Here is a 17,463-nt window from a genome sequence, read left to right on the forward strand (position 1 = left end):
AATATTTTATCAGTGGCCTGCAATTATGCCATGCAAGTATGCCGTTCACAAAACAAATATAAACATATAAACATTTGATGTAGCAGAAATGTTTTAGTTTTTTCTGTCTTCAGTGGGACCTCGCACCCCGATGTCAGCCCCCACTGCTCTACAAAGGCCCCAGATAAAGAAATATCCACTTGATGAATCAAACTTCATGTTCATGATTTTATTCAATAAAATGCAAATTCACATGTGTAAATTATTATAATCTGGAGCAGAAATGTAGTTGTGAATCATTAACTCCACAAACTCTTGCCATCAAAATTAAACTTTGACTGTGAATCCTTGAGAGTCTTATTTAGACCACACGCTTTTTTACAATACAAACAAAAAAACAAAACATTAATTCAGGAATAAAACTGTGATGAGTAAATCCATAAATATTGCGTTCTGATACTGTTTCACTGGAAGACACAGTATTACTCAGCTTGCACACAGAACGTGTTTGACTACTCATATTTCAAGTAGAAGACACAGCATAACGTAACTAACGGGGAGTGAACGCTGCTAAATGTGTGCGTTCACTCTGCGGACTGTATGCACATATTTCCTTTGGTGTCATGCTTGACTGCCCTTGCATGTTGTTTTGACAGTTAGAGGCAAGGACATGACATGACTAGGGGGACTGAGATGACAACATAAAAAAATCCCCCCCCCCCCCTCCATATGCAGTCACATGACTCCTTAGCCATCCTGCAAACACGATATTCAAGTTATCAGAGCATTTATCGACGACGAAGGCAAACAGCTGGTCTGGTCTCAGTGGGTCTAAAGACAAGACTCCCAGAAGACATTTCTTCAGGTGCCCCCTGCACCCAGCGCAGGAGAGATGCTGGTTGTTATGGCATCGCTGCTGCTGCTGTTAGATTTCCCAGTTAAAAGGTTTTCCATCTCCTCATCATCGTTCAACGAGTTCTTCCCGTACCGGTCCTTCCACCAGGCCTGATACTGGATGGGGAGGGCAGACTAACAGTGAGTCACATGACATAACAGCTGAGTCCAGTGATGGAGGGAGGGAAAACTAAGACAGAGAGGGAGGCGAGTGGGAGTTTAGTCCTAGTCAGTGGCGGCTGGTCAATAGAGGGCCATGGGGCATGGCCCCACCATGAGCCACACAAAAAAAAAAAAAAATTATACAAATTGTCAAAATTTGTGTTTTTGAACTATGGAATGTACCCAGTAATGTGTGTAAAATATGATATCTGCGCAAAATATATGCTTTTCCTGCTCTTCCTCTCCGCCTGTGTGCTCTCTGCTCGTGCTCTCTGTCTGTGTGCACGACACTCTGAGAACGCGCAGCTTGGGGGGCCTGATCGTTTTGGCCCAAAAGAGACGGGTCTATGAAGCAGTTTAGCCAATTGCTGATTCAAGATATAAATGAGTGACATACAATTTAGCCAATCAGCGCCCTCAAACTGATTCAGCTATGGGCCAGAACGATCTGGCCCACAGCTGCGTGTTCTCGTCAGGAGAAGTCTCTACAGGCGAGCGCCCGCGCCAGCGCGAGCACTCCTCCTCCAAGACCTGTTTGAGAGGAGAACTTTGAGGAGATTCTGCAGCCAAAGAGCTGATATCAGATCAGCCTGACCTCACAATCAGACAGCAGACTCGCGGGAAAGGGAAGCAGTACATGCAAAGCTTCACTAGCTGTACAGCAGACAGGTTTGGCTAGCTGGATGACGTCATGCTAATCATTTATTTAGCTTTTTAAAACAACGGGGACGGATCCAGCACGGACAGTTACGGGAGTGAGGGATGAGGAGGTAAGGAAACATGAGAACACCAGGACACACATGGAGAACTCTGTCAAGCTACATATCAGACAAAGTGAACATCTTTTCTTCTACATAGCTGTCCTCAGTCTCATCTGCTTAACTTGGTCATGGAGGCATCAACATGTAGAGATGTTAAATTAACAGTGAAAACGCATCATAGCTTAATTTAACATCAGTATTCATAATTACACTTCATGTTTACATGTGAGCATGCCCACTTTACACAGCGATTGACTAGTTTTCCATGAAAGAGTCGAACACAAATCGATGGCTTTGTAGGTATATTCTCCGAAAGTGCGTGCCCTTATTTGAAAGACCATCACGCCTCGTCCCGCTCTATTCTTGGAGTGTGGCCATTCACAACAGGTCCAAAATTTGTGCCAATGCTCACAAGGACACATTTATTGTTCACTAGGGGCAGCGGACACGCCTTCAAGAGCAACTTTACTTAACATGCCCAAAATAAAATCTTGTTTCCCATGGACCTCACCTTGCTGCAGTGATGTAGACGTGTACTACAGGGTGTGTCAGTACACAGTGTACTCACTGTCGGGTGTGGTTATAGGTGCACCAGTGCACACCTCTAACCACAAGTGTGCTCAGAAGTGTGCGGCATGTCACCTGTCAGAAGTGACGCAGGCTGAAGCGCCGCTGTTAGCCAAACGGTTACAGCGCATGCCACATTATACTGCAGCCGCAACGTCCTGAGTCTGATTCTGACCGCGGAGATTTGTAGCATGTTGCACCCCTCTCTGTCCCCCTGCTTCCTGTCTGCGCCTTCCCTGTTAAATAACTGTCAAAAAGGCCAAACTAAAAAAAAAAAAAGAAGTGGCTTGAAGCTCAACCAGAGAAGGCAATGAAAAAGTGCTTTTCAGCCAGGTGTCAAGTTGCTCTTTCAGCAGCTACTCTGTTGGAAATGCAACAAAAGAATACCTGTTTAAAGAGCAACCAAACAAACCAGTGGCCAACAGGCATTCATCATGTCAAATTGTTTTATCAAAGACGACAGTCAATGTCGTCCAACACAGCAATAGTAAAACCATAGTGGGATGTTGTCCACAAACACTGACTTCCACACCAATCCAATGCGTATTTGCATCATTTCCTGTTAATCCCTTGTGCATGAATGCACAATTTGAATCCCACGTATATGAGTGGCAGACTCTGCCAGCAACAGCTCAAACGATTATGTAGAGAGGTAATTAAAGAAATAAATGCAATGGCTGCTGCTGAAAAAGGAATAATCAAAATAGGTGTCTGATATCATGAAACGTTCATGATCTGAAGATCAGCAGGGTATATCACTCACTTCGGTCAGTTCTGTGTTTTCAAACTCCTCCAGCTGCCGGAGGAAGCCCAGGTTGGGCCCCGCACACGGCCGGGCCGCCCTCACCCCCGCCAGAGACGCCACCCAGCCGCGACCCGTCACCGTCATGATGTAAGCCACCACCAGAGTCACACTGCGGGACACGCCTGCCACACTGAGAGCACACGACAACAATCAACACATATTCTGATTCTCTTCTTTAGTCTGCAAAGAAGTGAAACCCCTTTTCCCCCTAAAGCTGTGGTTAAATGCTTGATTTTGTCTTGTTTGATATGAGAAAAGATGAAAGGTGATGACGTTTACAATGAGATCTTTGAACCATAGTTTTTTCCTGTTTAGTGATGTGTTTTGATGTGGTTGAAAATGAAAATTGGGTTACGTTAATATGAAGACATGCAGTTAATAATCATCTTGAGGCAAATAATCATCATTCTAACCACAAAATCAAACTCGATCTGAATATTTGTGCTTCTTCCTTTCAACATCCTCATATGCAAATGAAACCGGTTTCGTATCAATAACGAAATGTAAAGTATAAAATGACAATGATTTTTCAATAAACATATGAATGGAGAGTATGCCTACTATGCAGTAAGTAATGTGCAGTTAAAACAACCCGACATAAGAGGAAGATATTGTTTTCACTAATAAGACTGTAATTCCCTTCAAGTGTTTGATGATTCAAATTGAAGTTTTGTTTTCGCATGTTATATCAAGATGAAGTACATTAATACACAAATCACTCACCAGTGGACGAGGCAGCCCTCTCCTTTCAGTCGGGACTCGTGGATAAACATGATGCTGTCTCTGAAGTACTGAATCCTTGTAGAAATATGAATATGAAATATTATAGGCAGGTATTGGAATGATGATTGAATCAAACCGCTGAGAATTATTCCATCTATTAATCACTTGATTCCACTTTTCTTCCACCATTCTGCAGTTTTTAATCCCTCAAGTATTGACAGCAAGAACCTGCCCTCCAACCGTAAGACGTTGTAAACTGTTGATAGTTTGAATATTTTGGTGTACGGTGCTCAATCATCAATGGTTGTACCTGTGAATCTTTTCAATATGATGTCCTAAATAAGAACACTTTCATATCGATATACTTTCATAGAGATATAAAAATCGTGGGATGTCGAAAAATGTATTTGATACAAAACACCCCCCAAATGTAAAATGAAATTGGACTGTTATTGGACTTTTATTTTCACGCAATTACACTTGCAACAGATCATCAGATGGTAGATACATCAAATCCAATATTGTACAACTTTCAAACATGGTGAACCTCACATTGCTGTATATATTGTATATCCAGTACTCACAGGTTTTGCTTCGAGTGGTCAGCAGCAGATATACACAGGTACGTCATGTCCTAGAGGGTGAAGGGGGGGAGCAGTTTAGACTCAACAACACAATAGAGTATTTTCTGCAGACAAACCCACTGAATTAATGAATGTACATTTCTCAAAAAGGGTTTCTCATCCTGTCAGGTCATCTGTTTGAATACCGGGTCGAACACACTTCCTGTTTCGAATGTATGGTACGGCCCCTGAAACTTTGCCCCTCTGACCCCGCTGGTATGGTAGGTCAAGACATAACGAGATATTCGCGTGTGTGTGTGTGTGTTAATCTGTGAGTTAATGTGTGTGTTTTTGTACTGTGCACCTGGCAGCTGATGGTACATGCAGTGGACAGAAACTACCTTGTCCGTTATGACTGCACCGCTGCAAAAACCCCTGAGCCCTCTGGGACACACCGAGCTCTGGAAGTGCTCCAGACAGGTTAGCTTGCACACACACACACACACACACACCAAACAGAGTCTCATGCAGTAATCATTCACACACACACACACACGCATGCTTAATCACAAACGGACCTGCACATATTGAAGGAGCATGTAAGTCTCATATCGGTGAAATTGTAACTGTTTACAGAAAAAAGTCAGGTACTGCAAAGAGATGCTGAGAAGTCCACTTGTATCTTTGCACCGTCATCAAACCCAAGCAGATCGACAGCACAAATGCACTCTCAAACAATGTGCATGCAGATTGTGGATAAGTGCAGAAATTAATTTCTTCAACTCAGATTTTGTTCAATAAAACTAACCACGTCCGTTTACTTTGCGATATGTTAATTGGAGCCACATACTATACGGGCACGTCCGACCTCTGAGACTTGGTGGTTGCAAATTCTACCTTCCTCTCTCATGAACCACCATGCCGTCTTCCAAGAAATCAATCAGTCAGCAGTTTTTGACTGTTAGGTATGCAAATACACCGTCCCATCTGGTCAAACAGACCTGAGTCATCATGCCACAGAGCTCAAAAAGCTGTGTCATTCATGTGAATGCGAGAGCAATCCAACGATCAAGATCAAAGATTTGTACAGCAGCTGTGATTAAAGAGCAGCTGAACGAAGGGCAGCACAGTTCATCGAGTGAGACGTGACTTCAGGCCCAAAGCCGTGTAAAAGTCTTGGTGGTTGACCAGTTTGGGTAGTGATACTGTCATACAAGTTGCTGTTTCTCTTCAGCGTTCAATGCAAGATACTAGCATGGATGGAGAAAGTGTACAGACATCTCTGAGCACTTTTCATGCTCGCTTTCAACAAGAAAAGATGAAAGTTGTGAAAGCGGACACTGAAGATCAAGATTCTCAAAAACGATTAAAACGCGGACCGAGAGAGAGGAAAAGTTCTTTCAAATTCAAATGGCTCATCCGCTATTGTTCTGAAATGATTTGGTCTCTAAATTCAACTTCATTTCTTCAAGGACAGGTTTTGCAATTGAGATAATATGGTTTTTTTTTACATCTTTTACCAAATTGAGATCAGTGAGAGCAAATTTCTACTTTCAACCAACCAGGTTCTCACAGTAGATCACCTCTCTCTCTCTCTCTCTCTCTCTCTCTCTCTCTCTCTCTCTCTCTCTCTCTCACACACACTCACTCACTTGCTCACGCACACACAAGAAAAACACATTTCTCTCTGCAGCTGTGAAAAGCCAGAAACCTTTTTTTTTTTAATGCAGTTCCACTTTCAAGACTTTATGGACATCAAGCTGCTGAACTAAAAGCACCTTGTGTGAAAAATGTCTCCCAGTTTGATGGCTTGATGGCTGACTGCTGCTTATTTAGTGAAACCTGGTGAATTCCAAGTCATCTGACAGATACATGACAAAAGGACTTTCCATGCAGAATTGAAAATAAGACCATCTGCCTTACACACTAATTGAAGGTCTACTTCAACGGCTTTTGATAAAAAAAAATTGTCTTGAATATGGCCTCATATGATAAATAAATTGTTGAAGATGATGCTTGGATAATAACAAGGGTGCAGTGAAGATTAGAGCTGAAGCGATTTGTTCATTAATCAATTAGTCAATCGTGATAAATGATCAATTGTTTAAGTCAGGTTTCATGCAAAGACATCTGGAAATTAGCTGGTTCCCACTTCTCAAATAAGTGAAGTCACCTCAGGTTTTGGGGAACTTTGATGGACGTTTTTCACTGTTCTTTGCCATTTTCTAGACTAAGAAATGAATCAGTTGATTGGAAAAATCAATAGACAAATGAATCGATAATTAAAAAACACGAAATGTTAGCTGCAGCCCAAATGAATATATGAAGCCAGAAAAAGACAGAGTGGCACCACAGGTCTGCTGCTGTTGTTGTGTATTTTATGATTGGATTCGTGTTGGGGTCACAGGGTCAAAAAGGCCGATATAAGACACAGAGAAGACGGCTCACCTCCAGGATGGGTGCAGCTGTGTCATGGATGGACAGGATGTGGGTGATGTTGTGCTGCGCCAACAGCTCCCTGTCTCGCGCATCTGAGGGTCGCACAGAAAATCAATCACCTCAAATATTCCTTCCATCCAATCAAAGATCACCCCATGTAAGGCCCGACCTAAATTAAGCATTTCTACCCAACAACAACAACCCCCCCCCCCCTGTCTCCCAAACAAATGTGGCCTTAAACGTTTTGTTCTTGTTTTGAACTGAAAGAAAAACCGGAAAACCAATGTTTCTAAAACAGTCCAACAGCTTGGCCCAGAAGCAAGAAACAGTATTTGTTCTAATCAAATTTTGTTCTTTAAAAGGAAGCCAAAGGTTTTCTACCTTGGACAGATGTGTTTTGAGCACATTTTTCTCATGCTTTGCAAGTTTGCAGGATGCTGATGCCACCTATACAAGACACCAAGTCTGAACTGAACCCTCCTGCCAGCCAAATAGATTTCACACATCATGAGAGTTTGTGCAAACTGCAAGACAAAACACAAACTGATACAATATGAATTGGAGTATAAATCCTTAAGATAGTTGCGTATACACAATCTGATGATGTAACTTACACTGTAAGCCAGTGATTTGAAGGTCATGAAATGAGACAAGTCCACAAGTGTGTTCACTCGGTCATGAGGCCTGAATATTTCTATGGAGTGTCACGGTGCCAACAACTGTTCCTCTGCTGAGCCCAGACCAGTGACACTACTATAAACAGCCAAAACATAATCACTACATATTTGTACTACATTGTAATTATTATCACAACATAGAAATGTATAATTTCTCTGAAAACAGCATGTAAAATTAGAAGAAACTACAAAAAAAAGATACAAACAGACTATCTGGTGAGATAACTAAAGCTACAAATGAATGCACTTATTGATATTTCCCTATAACTGATATCTGTATATTTCCATTTTGGTAAACTAACATCTTGGTAATTCAATGTTATTACACATAATGAGACAGTAGCTAAATCCAACCATTATGTAGAATAGAAACCCAGTTAACGCTAAACTACTGCTAACTCTAAAATCCTGCTAAAGCTAACGGAACCAGCTCAGCAGAGTAGCAGGTAACTGCCATCTCAGCTTTACGCAAATTAAATTCGGTCTGGTTAAGATACATCGCACAATTAAATCTTTCAAATCGCTGGTTTAATATATTTTATCCGTTTATTTTATTGACCAGAGAACTTCAAAAGTAGCCTAGAAGAGATAACACATTTTGTTGTACACTTTTCCCTCCAGACCCTGAATTCAGCAAAATCGGAAGTGTGAATTTAACTTGCATAGTGTTAATATTAACACTTAACTCAATTAACCCTTAAGGGTCTCAAGTAAGAATATTAGGCACGTTCTATAATAGTATTTTTTTTTTTGAATCGGCATAGAATTAAGGCATTACCCTGTCTGCCGGCCAGCCTGATATATACCTTTAATTCTTTTTCTCAACTTCACTGCTTCTGTATAGCTGCCTCTGTAGGAGAGGCATGGGGTCTTCTTATTTTATTTTAATAGTTTTACTCTTCTTCGTCATACTCGCTTGCTGTTGTATGAAGACAAAAAAGTTTGAGATGTTAAAATATGCAGCGCAAAAAGGATAAAAGAAGATGAAAGGCCTGGATAATGTGAAAGGCGTTAGATTTCCGTTTTAACAGTGTTTTCCCTCAACATGTCATGTTTACAAAAAATGATCCATATTTTTCTTGTGCGGCCACCATTAAACGTGTGCACAGATTATTCTTTTTTTTTTAAAAGAGCAACCTGTTGATGCATTTGCTGAGGTATGGAAAGAGGTGGAATACACTTCACAGTAGGGACACCCCCACACCGTGGGGCATCCCCTCCCACACCAACCCTCACGCACTCAGCAGCCCTCACACATCATTTATTTCTTCCAGCAGCTGACAGAGAGTTACACATCAACCCCCGCACACACGCACACTCACACACACACACACACACACACACACCGGCAAAAACACAGTGTAATCGTAAATTATTTTTTTTTGCACCAAAATACACTACTTCAATCATTCTGCACTCTGTGACCTCTCCACTCTATAGAAACTGATCTCAGCGTAGCATCTCACCACATGCCCCTCCGTATGAGGAACTGAAACACACTCTACTATTATCCTGAAAATAAATTAATTCTTCACTCAAGTGACAAAGCCAGGACATCTTACCTTTGATATTTCCGAGATACAGATCGGGCAGGATCTAAAGACAGATAGAAAATTGAGTCAAAGGAAGAAAGAAGAGGCTGTGAAAGTACAAGCATGTTCAAGTACGGTCATGAAGGATTGGATGCTTTTTTAATCCTTTTTGCGTAGAGATTTGATACTGTACCTTATTTATCCCATTACCCATGTCAGACAAAGGTGGTGAGAAAATCCCATCAAGGTCAGGACACAATTTGGTTTTTTTTTCACCAGGTTTTTAACGTGTGTCACCTCGTGCTCCAGAATTGTTTAGCTCCGCTGGTCAAGCACTATCAGCTGTTACTGCGTCCCATCGTTTTTCAAACCACTGCCGACCCAGGGTATCATAAAGCCTTCGACGCGTCCACAGCTCACGCTCCCAGTGCTTCTTGATTGAGAATGTGCTGCTTGGGATTACGTAATGTGACCTTAGCAGTGCTGCTGAGATATTTATATTTAGACCAGGAGTTGGGTCATGGGAATGTGGACAGGCACATGCCAGCCAGACAAAGATGGTCGAGGGCCAGAGGGCAGAGGAGAACAGATCCAACAGTGGCCCATCCTATCACTATCTGCTGAGGAGCTACCGTAAAAGGAGCACAGCTGTATGATGCTCAAAATACTTGCCTCTTGCAACAAATCTCAATGTAGATAATGTTCTTAATATGACGAATTCGCCCATTTAGCTTAAATGCCCTTAAAACACTTTTTTAATGGTGTATACATAAACACACAACTTGTTCAAAAAAAGTTCAAACTGTTTATTTCACATAACGTTTTTCAATATTTTTCATTTTGTCTGTGCTCTACTTGCTGGTTTGAACAAAATGGGAAGAGATACACATTTCTGTGCACCAATCAGGATTCAGCAATGCAATGACAGTTAAAGGGATGTTTGCTTATGGCGACAAAATGAGTTTTTCGTGACTACACAAATGATAATTCATAAACAATGCTCTCTGCAGACTTTAACTTTTATATTTGCCTATTTGGCAGTAAACATTTTATTCTGTAGAGATATACTTCTGATTTGAGACCATGTTTTCAGCGGCTCAGACTCATGTGTTGTTTGAAGTTACAAAGTAAACTTGAAGTAGCTACATCTTCGACACACAGGTATTTGTATTCAAATTTTATACCAATCCATGTTGTAGATAAAATAAGCAAGTAAATAAGTGAAAACTTTGAGCCACTCTAGTGGCTCTAGTGGAAACAGTCGGGTCGGAGAAGAACCAGATGTCATGGAAAAACGACCCAATATTTGTCTTGGTATTTCGCTCCAAAACTAAAATGTCAACCTTTTGCTGGTACTAAAGGAAAAGTCAGGGAATTAACCAAGTCAATATAGGATTCATCCTCTGGGGACCAAGAGGCTGTACCAAATTTCGTTGAAATCCATCCAAATAGTTTCTGATTTATTTCAGTCTGGACAAAAGAGGTGAACCGACCAGCCGACATGCTCACATTAATGCTAGCGTGGCTTAAAAACTCTTATATAAATCAGGGAAAAGAAGCAAATCCTCACATGTGTTGTTATCAGCTTGATACTTCAGGACTTTTTCTAATTTCATTCGAATTGCTTATAAACTTTGTTTTTGTTGAAGAAGCAAGAAATCCCTCATTTATTTTTAAATTGTGTTGCTTCTCAGTGGACACATCCACTTGCATTTATTTCATTCGCTTCATTTCCAGTAAATTGTGCTTCATCTTCAACACACCGCTCTGCGGTGATCAAGGTATTTTTAGCCCGGCTCTGTCGTCGCTGTGTTGTGTTCCTGTGTGTGGTTCAGTGTGTGGCACAGCTCAGACGCACTGTGACAGGCAGAGGAGAGTGGAGGCGTTTACAAAAAGCCGCTTGCCTGCCTGCCTCAGAGAATTAGGTCTCAACAGCTCATCTAGCTATAGCAGCGGGTCAAACCCATTCATCAACGTTAGAACGAAATTACAAAGAAACAGCACCAGAGCATCACTGTGTGTGTAGGTGTGTGTGGGAGGACGGGGGGGTGAGTGCTCTGTTGCATTTACACGCAACATAATGTGATATGTTGATGATTATATCAGTCTCTAAAAAGGGAGAGAAAGAGGGAGACATTACTTAGAAGTTACTTTCAAGATTGATGCCAGTTTGTTTGTTACACCCAGGCCAGCAGATAATGCACATGAGGAGCCATGTATGTCTCCAACCACTGTAAAGTCCTTAAAGAGTTATTCAATCATTGCTGCAAAAAACCACTCATTTTCATTGTCAATTCATCTGAGGATTATTTTCTTGATTTGTTTCGAGTAATCGGTTATTTTATTAAAAATAATGAAAAATGCCTTCTGCAATTTACTAGAGGTCAAAGTGATGTATTTGAACTGCCAAACAGTTCAGAACAGTGCTTGATTGTATTGCCTTGAAGCTTGATTCAGACTTTCATGGTGCTCAGAGGATAATCCTGCAGACATTCACCTCCCCTCAGGATAAACTGTTCATATTTTTCAGTTAATTGTACTGGTACAGCAGCTTAAATTATAAAAGTGAAAGAATATCCAACACTTATCAATCAATACTTTGTTTTATGACTAAATACCTGCACAACTAATGACATGCAGTACTTTTTTTTGGTGCTAATCAACAAATGTGTGCATGATAATACGCTAAACTTCCTTGAACCATGTTTTAGGAGTCTGCTTTTGAAAATGATGCATTCAATGTTTGGTGTCTAGACATCATACACTGCAGTATCTCTGGTGTTGATTGTGATATTTATACAGCGGTACCCCTCCAAAATCCCAAAATAAATGTCATAGTTATTTCATAAGAGGTCTCTGGGGTCTAACTGACACCAAGCATATGTCACTATGTAGGATACCATATTGTACTTAACTCTTTGTCTGTGAGTGACATGTTGGCAGACAAAAGGAATATACATTTTTTTCATAGTTTCCTAACCCTCCTCATGACGTTTTCTGGAAAGGACTACTTTTGTATACTAACATTGCCCTGTTGGTACAATTCCAATAAATGACTCTTAATTATAATTAGCTAGAAACGTCACCTGCCTATTTACTGTATCTCGCTGTCTCTACTTTCCCTGTTCCACATAGGTCTATCAAGCTTCTTAGGAACTTGATCTGTAAAATAATGTGTTCCTGAAATATTTCCCAGTGTGTCGAATATAATAAGATTCGCGTGAATGTTTGTCTTTCGGTTCGTTTTCGTACTACTTCGTTATAAATGTTATGTCAATAAAGACGAGGCGGAAAGTGTCAACCTGACTTCCTGTATTCCCTAAAAAAACCTCTGCAGTGCTGGATTACGTCACGTCTTCAATCAGAAAGAGACATAGTTTAACCTTTAACCACCTGAAGAAGAAGACCTGCAGCAGAACGCTTCGGTCTGCGAGGACGTCCGAGGAATGGCGTTGTTTTTACTCCGAGGACGTTTCTTTACATGCAGAACCGTCACGAGGAGAGCCACGAGCGCTGCACAGCTGCACTGGTAACTGTTTGCAATTTGATATTTGAATGTTCATTCGCACATTCAAAGCCTGGACTTTAACCAGGGAGTGCTGCAGTGAAAAAACAAACACACAGCAGGAAATGCCAGCCCTGCTGTTTGCAGCATGTTCGTCCTTCTAGCAGAGATTCTCTGAAGGACTGTTTGATTTGTTGCCACTAGATGGCGCAGTGTGTACAGGTAGTGCACCATATACAGTATGCACGAAATAGCATTGCAGGAATTGTTAGAATTTATAAACGCAGTACACATCCTGCTGTAGTATCTATTGTTAACCAATCTAATCGTATCTATCAGTATTAGCAGTATTATTTTAGTTGCTGATACACGTATTATTATATGGTATATTTTCATTAGCAAGCCTACCATATCAAAGGAAATATTAAATTAAAAGGAATAAAAATGCTTTCTTATAAAAAAAATGAAATCCCATTTTTAAATAGTCAAGTGAAGAAGACTATTGAAACTGAAACCGTATGGCAACATCCCCCTCTCTAATCTACAAAAAACACTGCTTTGTTCTTTTAATAAATGATGAGATGCATAACTCCTCCAAAAAACAACAACATTTCTTAGACAAAATTGAAGACTAATTACTCTTCGACACGTTCTATGAGAATACAATCATGCATGTTATTTATATAAAATGTATGGCTCTTTTCTTCAATATTAAAATTGAATGTAAAAATATTGATTAGAAGTACAACAGATTTCAAATTCAAACTGATTTTACGCCCTCAACCAAATACCAACCCTGTTGATCAGAACTCTGTGTTGAATGAACAGCTTTAGCCGTCTGTGGAAGATGTCCTGCTAAAATCCTACAGGATCTTATCCATGTGGACATTTCGACACAATATCTGCACAAGTCCACAAACTCCTTCTCGACTGCAGCATTTTTTTTTGCAACTTTGTTTCCTAATTCAGTGACGCTTTATCAAAGAATGCGGTCATCTTCAGTGCTGCTTCCCGTTTAAAGTATCGTTGCTGGCATGTTCAGCTCAGAGGGCCATGAGTCATGTTAACAGCAAGTCCCAATGACCTGGAGGTGCAAACGGAGAAACGAGGACAAAACACCGTCACATTTACAGTAACATGGCTGTAATAACACAACAATGTTGTCAAGATTCATTCAAAATGACAAGAATGTTTACAGCTGTCATTGAGGGCTATGGGGAACCAGGATGTTGAGTATGAATCGCAGCCACTGATCGAACACTAATGAAACACAAGAACAACACAGTCATGTTGTCATGGCTGTAGTTTTTGGTTTTGCTGTGACTGCCAAAATGAAAGCCAGTGTTTTTCATCAGACAGAGCTGTTCTGTTCTTACATCCATCACCATGACCATGACTGGCACGGTCTGCTTGTCTGTTCCCCCGCAGCTCTTCGGTGGCCTCAGGCAGGCAGCGTGTTAATGGAGTGGATCTGTACTACGAGCAGACGGGCAGAGGGAAACACGCTGTGCTGTTGCTTCCTGGTGCTCTGGGTAAAAACAACAACAACATACCTCTTCTTAGACCTTCTGGCAAAATTGCTCTCACACATACAGTATCTCTGCCTCATGTCCCAAATGTGTTCATCCCCTAGAGTATGTTGAAAGCCTTTTTTTTGGGGTCTCTTCTACCACAGGGTGCACTCGGACTGATTTTGGACCTCAGCTGAAGTCTCTGAATAAGGAGCGCTATACTGTCGTGGGCTGGGATCCCCGTGGTTACGGACAGTCCCGCCCCCCGGACAGAGACTTCCCCCCTGACTTCTTTGCGAGGGATGCAAAGGACGCAGTGGATCTGATGAAGGTCTTATCCGTCTGTTGATCAGCCACTATACACACTATAACTTCCTTTATGATGCACTTAATATACATTTTTAAAAGTCAGTCAAAGCATGTTTATGTGGCAAGATTACTCTTTATATGTTAAAGCACAAATTACACCTTAAGACAGCGGTTCCCAAACTTTTTAGGCCACGCACCCCCTTCTAAATCCCGACCGGGTTCACGCACCCCCAATCCCCCACACCTTAAAAAAAACAGAGCAACATTTATAGGGCATAGAAATCAGACCAATGAGAGAACAGTTTGCTCGCGCGTGGTGTTTGTTTACAATATTTAGTCCGCTGTTAAATGTTGCAGTGTGAACACAAACCGAACAAAGGGGCAACTGCAACATTGTATCATATTAATCCCTGAATCAGAACAAAGCAAACGAACTGAAGGTGTGAAAACGCCCTGAAACACTGCCACAAAGTTTCAATAACTTTCAGTGACACAAGGCGTCACTTTTAAAGAGCAATCAGGATGGCGAGGACACTCGCACAGACTCAGAGGCAGATTGCATCACATTTAATTCACAATTAACCACACATAGAATGAGACTGCAGTTGTTTTGACTTGCACTGGCATGCTTGGTGTTAGCCAGAACCTCACTGCACACCACGCACTGTGGCTTTGGGCAATCTGTATTAGCAATCCAAGTGAAGCCCAGACCCAGATCATTTTCATCATATTTCCTCTTTTTTTTCCCAGTCTGATGCTCACCCTCGTTTCCTCTTTTTCACCTTGACTCCGCGATGGGCCGATGTGCTCCCGATTTGTCTGTGCAATCCCTTCCTCCTTTTCGGTCTCCTCCGTCTCATCTTTCTCTGGCTCCGGCTCGATTTATTCTCCCGGTCTCTCCCCAACGCACCTCTCCGTTCCCCTCGCCTCCGATTCCTCTCTCTCTCTCTCTCCCTCTCCTCTTTTATGACTGATAGCTTCAGATGTCCCACCTGACAGTTTCCCAGATTTTCAGCCAGTTTATCATATTTGCATGAATGTTGCTGAATGAATGACGTTACCTGTTAGCTGAGGTTAGCTGCACAAACTAGGCTAGCTAGTGTACGTAAAAGACAGTCTGGCGGCAGGAGCTGAAGTGCATTTATTTATTAAATTGTACATTTTTTATTTTTTATTTAAATCTTACAAGGGGAATTTTTATAATGCATGTAACCGAGCGTCTTGGGTTTGTGTATAAGGGCACTTATCATACAGTAATAACTGGAGTCGGGAGATTAGACATCTTGTATCAGCCCACGGCTACTCTCTTTATTATTGTTCTCTCCTTTGGCCAGAGGCGGGGGTTGGGCCTTCGCTACGGCAACCCGCAAGGGACATATCGTCAACACCAGAACGACAAACATGAGACAGTCTGTTACATTCATGCTTTTATTTTGTGAAAATTATATTTAATATTCATTATTACACCATTAGACCACCATTACATTTTTCCTCTCGCGCACCCCCTAGAGGCAGCTCGCGCACCCCCACTGATGATAATCCCGACTGCTAAACCAAGCACGCAGTTTATTAATTCATGCTATCGGTTTAGCAACCCATGCACATACATGTTTAGCAGCTTTTTATAATTTGTATTGCCATATGTAGTTCACCGTCTACTCGTCGAGCAAATATGTGCTTTGATCACCAAACTGTGTGATGAGAAGTATCAAAGCTAATTCAAGTCTGTTTGTTCATTGTTCAGTGTATTTGTTTCACATGAGACAATATGAATAACATCTCTCATTTCACAGGCATTAGGCTTTGGCAAGTTCTCTCTGCTGGGGTGGAGTGACGGCGGAATCACCGCTATGATCGCAGCAGCGAGGCACCCCCACGTGATCAGCAAGATGGTTGTATGGGGAGCCAATGCCTTTGTTTCCCAGCAGGACCTCAAGCTGTACAATGGTAATCTGCCAGTGTAGTCCCAAACAGTGTGCACTGTGCCTGGTGTAATCATTCATAACTTTGTATAATGTGTGCGCACGGGTCTCTGCGGGAACACGCAGCGGTCCGAGACGTCTCCAAATGGAGTGCGAAGATGAGGAAGCCCATGGAGGACGTGTATGGAGCAGAAGCCTTTGCTAAAACCTGGGAGGCCTGGGGGGATGGGGTCGCACAGTATGCAGAAAGACCGGAAGGTACTGAATCCATGTTGTTTCCGATCCATTACACAAGTCAAGTTCAAACTCAAAACCATCAGAAATTATCAAATCAAGAGATCGCGGAGGAATGCTTTGTTGTCATAATGCAATTATGAAGGAAGCTGCTTATTGATGTTTGTAAAGTATTGATAATGTGTAATCACTGTGAGTGTGTAGTAGGAAACACAAAACTGAATTTAGGATGGAGGATATTTATTTTCTGCCACAAGATATCTACTTCTTGTACACACAAGGAACATATAGAGAATACATTTGAGATGCTCCTTAATTTTGGCATGTTCAAATACATTTCAGATGAAAAGATGAAAGCCAAAATGTTAACCTAAATGTCCTCCGGTCAGGGAGTATCTGCCTGGAGCTTCTGCCCCTAATCAGCTGTCCAACCTTCATCATCCATGGAGAGAAAGACCCCATGGTGCCCAGCTTCCACCCACAGTGTCTCCTCAAACACATCAAGGGATCACGGTGAGACCGCCCACACACACACACACGCACACACACACTTAAACATCAACAATGTGATAATTTCCTTAAATTCAGGAAGAAACATGTGACGTGTACAGCCTCTTTTTTCTGTCCTGAATCTAGATTACACCTGATGCCAGAGGGTAAACACAATATCCACCTGAGGTACGCTGATGAATTCAACAAACTGGTGGAAGAATTTCTGGAAGACAATTAATCAATTCATCAATCGATTCATTAAAACTGTGAAATTATGATGATCCTTTTGTGGAGAAGAACCAGAGTGATTGTAAATAATTACGCTAAGAGGCTTCATTTTGATAAATGTCTAAATTCTACTCTGTTTTTTTGAAGCATCAATTGTTGT

General features: G+C 41.5%; 2 protein-coding genes across 2 annotated transcripts; one reads left to right on the forward strand and one right to left on the reverse strand.

Moving 5' to 3' along the window:
* Window positions 1-768: 768 nt before the first annotated feature.
* On the reverse strand, window positions 769-9,459 carry LOC306776278 (dual specificity protein phosphatase 22-B-like). The gene is made up of 7 exons (XM_079266919.1): window positions 9,296-9,459; window positions 9,133-9,166; window positions 6,903-6,985; window positions 4,476-4,525; window positions 3,892-3,966; window positions 3,127-3,298; window positions 769-990 (listed from the first exon to the last, which is right to left on the reverse strand). The coding sequence occupies exons 1-7, from the start codon at window positions 9,314-9,316 to the stop codon at window positions 841-843; spliced, it is 585 nt and encodes a 194-aa protein (XP_079123045.1). The 5' UTR covers window positions 9,317-9,459; the 3' UTR covers window positions 769-840.
* A 2,980-nt stretch (window positions 9,460-12,439) lies between these two features.
* Window positions 12,440-17,428, forward strand: bphl (biphenyl hydrolase like). Its single transcript, XM_079266918.1, has 7 exons — window positions 12,440-12,631; window positions 14,036-14,139; window positions 14,283-14,449; window positions 16,221-16,374; window positions 16,476-16,607; window positions 16,973-17,096; window positions 17,220-17,428. The coding sequence occupies exons 1-7, from the start codon at window positions 12,549-12,551 to the stop codon at window positions 17,311-17,313; spliced, it is 858 nt and encodes a 285-aa protein (XP_079123044.1). The 5' UTR covers window positions 12,440-12,548; the 3' UTR covers window positions 17,314-17,428.
* The last annotated feature ends 35 nt before the right edge of the window (window positions 17,429-17,463 follow it).

This window comes from Melanostigma gelatinosum, assembly GCF_949748355.1.
Source record: "Melanostigma gelatinosum genome assembly, chromosome: 4".
Lineage (NCBI taxonomy): Eukaryota > Metazoa > Chordata > Actinopteri > Perciformes > Zoarcidae > Melanostigma > Melanostigma gelatinosum.